The sequence below is a fragment of the Gymnoscopelus microlampas genome, assembly GCF_963454915.1.
Source record: "Gymnoscopelus microlampas genome assembly, chromosome: 23".
NCBI lineage: Eukaryota > Metazoa > Chordata > Actinopteri > Myctophiformes > Myctophidae > Gymnoscopelus > Gymnoscopelus microlampas.
The window spans coordinates 19996503-20003270 of NC_139960.1; the positions used below are offsets into that span (position 1 = coordinate 19996503).

The 6768-nt window shown below is 43.2% G+C and overlaps 1 protein-coding gene across 2 annotated transcripts in view; it reads right to left on the bottom strand.

The window, feature by feature from the left end:
• camk1da (calcium/calmodulin-dependent protein kinase 1Da) overlaps window positions 1-3135 on the bottom strand; it is an 81154-nt gene extending 78019 nt beyond the window's left edge. For both annotated transcript variants that reach the window (XR_014600237.1, XM_084050082.1), the window contains exon 1: window positions 2664-3135. Coding sequence is in view for 1 of the 2 variants with exons in the window: in XM_084050082.1 (XP_083906208.1) it covers window positions 2664-2758 (95 nt within the window). In the remaining variant the exon portion in view is untranslated. The remainder of the gene's footprint in view (window positions 1-2663) is intronic.
• Window positions 3136-6768: the final 3633 nt, after the last annotated feature.

Below are 6768 nucleotides of genomic sequence, written 5' to 3' on the forward strand. Positions count from 1 at the left end.
TCTCTCTCTCTCTGCAACTTTTCCTTTGTGCTTTGTCCTCCACTGCTTTCCTCAGGTCCCTTCGTTCTATCTATGGGCTGCAGCCTACCTGAGACGCACCTAACCACTGCGGCAGGTGATACAGCCAGCCCCCTGGGTGCTCGTTCTGCTGTTGAATTATTCAACAGTAAGCAGTGGACACACACACACACACACACACACACACACACACACACACACACACACACACACACACACACACACACACACACACACACACACACACACACACACAAACACAGACAGAGGGAGGAGGAGGGAAATAAGACACCAAGGATAGCCTCTGACACACACACCTCCCACGGGCGGTCTGTGGTGTACAGTACACCTACGGGTCAATTTTTACACTCTCAGAGTTAAACATACACTCAGAATTTTACTGCGCATGCACTGCAAGTTTGATGCAATTCTATAGGGAAGAAAATGATGTGTCAGTGAGTGTTTGAGCCGGGGCAGGGAGCCCGAGGGCAAGCCAGTGGTCTGTCTGCCTGCCAACCAGCCAGCCAGCCAGGGACTGAGCTGCAAAGCGGCCCCATCACATCAGCCATTCCGCTCCCTAAGCTGACACTAGAATGGCTCGTGGCTAAAGCCAATAGAGGGAGACAGCCGCGCACGACTCCTTGATAGACTGCCTGCCTGCCTACTTGACTGACGTGAAAGGAAGAACGCCGCCGGTCGCAATCAGCTCGTTGCATTTCCCACTCAGAACATATCGAGTAAAAACAGAGAGAGAGGGAGAGAGAGAGATGGGGGAGGGGGGTTAGCAGCTTGATAACTTGCCCAATGCCCATTATTATGGCTCAAGGAGTCGGACTAGGAAGCGTTTTCAATCACCCAGCGCGAGCGCTAGTAAACACACAGTGTCCTTATTTAGTGGGTTGTGTTTGGGGGCCAGCTGCTGCTAGATATCATCTCCAGCTCTGTCCCCCACCCCTTCATTTTACGAGCCACACAGTTAAATCCTGAGTGTTCATTTAATGCTCAGAGGAGTGTACAAATATAACCAAATGGACCAGTGAGGGTCCATTTCTGGTTCCATGTGTACACTCTCAGCGTTAAATTAACACTGAGGGTTTTACGAGCCACATAAAAACTCTCATCTTCACTGCCCTGATTAGAAAGGTGAGCCCACTGCCTGTTGTTGCCACAACATGCTGTTTGTGGTCACCTCAGTCTCTCAACCTTTTCCTCTCTGTGACAGAGATATAGATGGTAAATGAAAAGGGAGTGTTGTCTTTGCTCTACAAAGTCAGCATGCAGAAGGGCCATGGCACCACATCCACCTGTACTGCCCCAGCCCCACTCTCTTTCTCATATTTAATACATTTCTTCCAGTGTCTCCTCACTCCCTCCAGCCAATGCCCATCGCCTCCTCTCATCCCCACTCCATTATGTTGTCCCTCTTTCTCTCCATCTGTTGCAAACAACAACAACACCCCCCTCCCTCCCCACGCTGCACACAAATCACATTCTGACTAAACTATGCCAGACCCAGCATGTACTGTATTTTTCCCTCCTCTCCATTTCTCTCTCTCTCCTTTTTCTGCTGATGAGGAGGGAAAGGGGAGGGCGGTATAAATGGGTTCAAAGGCCTGAAAGGAACCCTGGTTAATGTGTTGCTATGGCACCAGGAAAACTGTGAGATTAATATTGATTCCAGTGTGTGTGTGCGTGCGGGTGCGGGTGCGGGTGCGGGTGTGGGTGCGTGTGCGTGTGCGTGTGCGTGTGTGTGTGTGTGTGAGTGAGTGTGAGAGAGAGATAGCTATGGCCTATGGGGTACAATGCCACCAGACCACCACTACAACAGCAAGATATGACAAAGGAGCGGGAAAGAGAGAGTTTGTGCTTGTGTCTGAGTGTGTCAGCCCGCTCCAAGACATGTGCACTGGGCTGGAAAAACGTCCGTCTCATCAATTATCATAACTTTAAAACACCATTACATGAACTGTTCTTAAAGTCTTTTCCAGGAAGTTTTTTTTTTTACATCACCCACATCCATTCCCACACGTTTCAACCCACAGACAGTCTACACGGCTAGGTTTGCCGCCAATGGTTGTTGCCTGTGATAACAAATGGGTTGTTGTAGGCTAGGATGTTGAGATTAATTTTCGAGAGGAAAACACAGCCGTTTGATGCAAAGCAGATTAGAATAGAGGACAACACTGTGTTGTCAACACAGCTGGTGCAGAATGAAAGGCTCTAATTGTGCGTAATTGTCCTGGCCCAGAGAATTAATAACTGACTGTATATTATCACAATTATTTTATGCTTGGTTCTTTTGGTAAGAGTAATAGAGTACATGGAAAATATGACAAAGGTTTGGACTACCTGGCAACAATACACACCACCAGTCTACCTATATAGCTAATATATTTGTATTTTTGATTACTACGTTTATATGATGTTTTTGCATAGTATTGTATATTTGTCTGTCATTAAATGTTTCGATGAATTGAATACACAGGACCCCAATGGAAATAAGCCATAGTGCTTCCTTGGGTTTAATCCTTTTAGCATCCTTTTGTATAGAACTGTACTTTTCTGTGTTTCTTTTGGCAAACTGTTAATAAAGTGTTCAATCAATCAATCAATCAATCAATCAATCATTCAAAAAGTCTACTCACGTTCCGAGGACTTCTTTGAAGTCAAATATTGTCTTGATGTCGTCGACTTGCTTTTTCCACGTCCCTTTCACGGCGTCTCCGTTCTCCCGAGCCATGGTGCTGGAACCACCGAGCCGAACAGGGGTTTCTCTTCCCCCCGAGAAACCCAGAATAACGTTAATATTAATGCTGCTGCCTTTCCCACGCTTCACAGATCCTCACTTCCTGCTCAACCTACCATGTATGAGACACACACGCACACTCACACACAACGTCAAACCTTCCGTCCCTGAGATGAGATCCCTAAACGGATCTGTCCTCTCTCTCTCTCTCTCTCTCTCTCTTTCTCTAGTTGTCTCTCCCCGCAGCCTAGCCGTACATTTGACAGACAACGTGTGTAAATGTGTATGTTTCTCCGTGTCCTCTGTGCAGTAAACGCTCCTACTGTCCGTCGCCAACGTGCTCTCTAATGATTCCATCCAACCATGCTTTATTGTAGCGCCGGTTGTTATGACGATGAGATGAGAGGGAGGATGCGCTCTTTCGTCCTGTCGGTAACCGGAAGACTCGCCCCAAAACGCGTTCACCCCTTTTTTTTCCGCGGACCGGTCGCCCCCAGCGGTTCTTGTATTTGTTTTACTGAGGATAAGGTTATAAATACGTTTAGGGTTAGGCATAGTTTCACTGAGGTTAAGTTTAGGAATAAGGTTAGGTTTTGGCACCGTTTTTATGAGGTTACGTTTAGGAATAAGGTTAGGTTTAGTTTAGGCATAGTTTTACTGAGGTTATAAGTTTATGAATACGGTTAGGTTCAGGGCACTTCAGGCATAGTTGAGGTTAAGTTTATAAGGTTAGGTTCAGGCATAGTTTTACTGAGGTTAAGTTTATGAATAAGGTTAGTTTCAGGCAGGGCCGTGCTTAGGGGTCAGGAGGCCCTAGGCAAACCCCAGTATGAGGCCCCTGGGTCGGGACCCATATGTGGGTCGCGGACCAATTTTTAAGGGTCGTGAGTAAAATACCCCTTTATTTTTTTGTTTCCTACATTTTTGTTTTTAATTATTTCAAAAGATACATTTTTTTTTGACAAAAAAATTAAAATAAATGTAAAACTAAATAACTTTAAAACTAAAAATATTTTTATTTAAATAAAGAAAGTACTGAAAATAGCAGATCGAGCTAAAAAGTATATTTCCCAAATTGGTTTAGGAAATTTAGGATTTTAAACATTGTGAAGCACACAGGGAGCAATTAGTAGTCTTGCTCGTGGACACACATAAACACATTGCTGTCCTTGCCTGGAATCGTACCTGCGACTACCAGGGCTTTGGTCTTCCCAGACGGGCTCCCTAACCACTCAGCTATGGCTACCACAGAATTGTATGAAGAGAGGGAGGTGAAAGCCAAAGAGATTTTCAAACTTTCACAAATGTACACCAACACAGACAGACAGATGTCTATCTGTCTGTCTGTCTGATAATTCTATTCCAATCTCACTACAAGTTATATTCATAGTGAATTGTTATTAAATTAAATAATATCACATATTATTGCTGTCTCACTCTCTTTCTATCCAATGGTGGCATTGGGTATTCAGTTATAAAGCATTGTTTTTCAGTCTGTTGTCTCAGTCACTGCTATAACTACAGTATAGCACTTAAAAAAAGGTTATTATGAAGAAGAATAGCTACTTTCATTATTGACATTTAAAACAAACCATTGAAGTAGAACAATTCAATTTGAAGTGAAACACACATTACCATGTCAAAGCCAACATGTGTGGTGGTTTCTGTGGCTAATGTGTGACCGTTCTCAGATTTCAGATACAGATCACTTGAGAGACCAAATATTTTCACATTGTAATTAGCTACATGCTAAAACCATCCACAAAGTTAACATTTATTTGTACATTCATTGTTTTGTTTTGTTTAGATTGTTGTTTGATTGGCAATGTAAACATATGTTTTCTCATACCAATAAAGCTCCTTGAATTGACACACACACACACACACACACACACAGACAGACAGACAGACAGACAGACAGACAGACAGACAGACAGAGAGAGTGTCTCAACTTAACTTTCTCATGCAGTGTAGATTGTGCTGATTCAAATGTAAATGCAGTGCTCGAGAGTGGTGTGACAAATGGTGCTTCTTTGTGCTATAGTATAAGTCTACTCTGGATTGAAGGAGCCTTTTGCTTTGTTAATGTAGACATAATACTTGTGGCTGAGAACTGCAGCACTTTGAGTCGGAATTGAATTCATGACCAATGGTTTACCGATCCAGCCAACAAACCCCTGCACCAAGGAAGCTTGCTAGGTCACTAGAGGAAGTTGTAGAATATTATCGCGACACTACAATATGTTCTCTCATGGAATACCACCCAACTCACTCCGAATCCAACTCACTCCATGAAGACTTAAGAAATATTCGCCCAACTCACTCCAGGGCTCGGCCAACTCACTCCAGGGCTGGGACAACTCCCTCCAGGACCAAAGACCAACTCCCTCCAGGACCAAAGCCAACTCACTCCAGGACCAAACCCAACTCACTCCTAGCCCCTACGGAACCTCTCCCTCCGCTGTACGCTGTATAGCTCCGAGATGAGGTCCCTCGTTAGTTACTGCCGTCTGTTTTCGAAATGGTCGCACGTCGTCCACTTTACATGTTTCTTACCCCTTTCTGCACATCGTATCCAAAAAGTAAAGCATTTCCGCCACTCTCTCAGATGTTTGAAGTTTTAACGCGCCATAAAAGCTATCCAACGGGTTGAAGAAAGTATTTAATTTGCCTCGGTTTTCATCCGGTTCCATAATATTTTGCATTAGAAGATGCAATTCAACATTTGACCAGTAGGGTCAAAAGTAATGTTATCTCTACGGGCGCAACTCTTGCGCAATGTCTTAAAAACCATGTAACCGGATGAAAACCGAGGCAAATGAAATACTTTCTTCAACCCGTTGGATGGCTTTTATGGCGCGTTAAAACTTCAAACATCTGAGAGAGTGGCGGAAATGCTTTACTTTTTGGATACGATGTGCAGAAAGGGGTAAGAAACATGTAAAGTGGACGACGTGCGACCATTTCGAAAACAGACGGCAGTAACTAACGAGGAACCTCATCTCGGAGCTATACAGCGGAGGGAGAGGTTCCGTCGGAGCTAACTCACTCCATGCAATGTCACCAGTGTAATATTGGTTCAATGTGTCAGTGGTGTAAAGTAACTAAGTACATTAACTTAAGTTCTGTACTTATGTACAATGTTGGGTATTTGTGCGTTATTTGAGTATTCCCAACTTCCAATGGTTTTACCTCTACTCCACTACATATTGGATCCAAATATTGTTTTTTTACTCCACTAAATGTATTTGTTTGTGTGTGTGTGTGTGTGTGTGTGTGTGTGTGTGTGTGTGTGTGTGTGTGTGTGTGTGTGTGTGTGTGTGTGTGTGTGTGTGTGTGTGTGTGTGTGTGTGTGTGTTTTCCCCCATTTCATGGCATTTACATTATTCTTGGAATAATTAATTGACTTCATACAAATGACCCATTCACATCAACACCTTATCTGCATATAGCCTATCACCTGGTCATTGCATAATGCAGGCACATGACCCATTAATCAACACCTCATTGTAATGGATGTTTCATTGAATAGGAGTAAGTGCTCATCTTCCTATAAAGTGAGCTTGTAGATCGGCTACTTTCAAAATGTATGTCTCATTTTATTTAAAAAATAAATAAAATGAGGGACATTTTGAACATACCGGGAGGTTAAAGTAAAAAACAAAAGTTGTGTAGAGCAATGTGCCTCACCTTGTAAAATAACATCTAATTATTTAGGTATAACTTTATATCAAAATAGATGTTCATTGTCTACAGTTTACAATTAACAACACTTTCCTATGCATTTCACAGTCCCAAAGTTATGTATATATAACTACTATTTATCCAACAGTGGATTAATCAAGAAATTCCTCAATATTGTACTTAATTCCTCAATATTGTACTTAAGCACAAATGTCTTCCTCAATAATAATTTGTGAGTTGTCCTCTGCTGTGGAGGGAGTTGGCCAAGTGTGTGGAGTGAGTTGGGCTCTGCTGTGGAGGGAGATGTCTGGAGTGAGTTG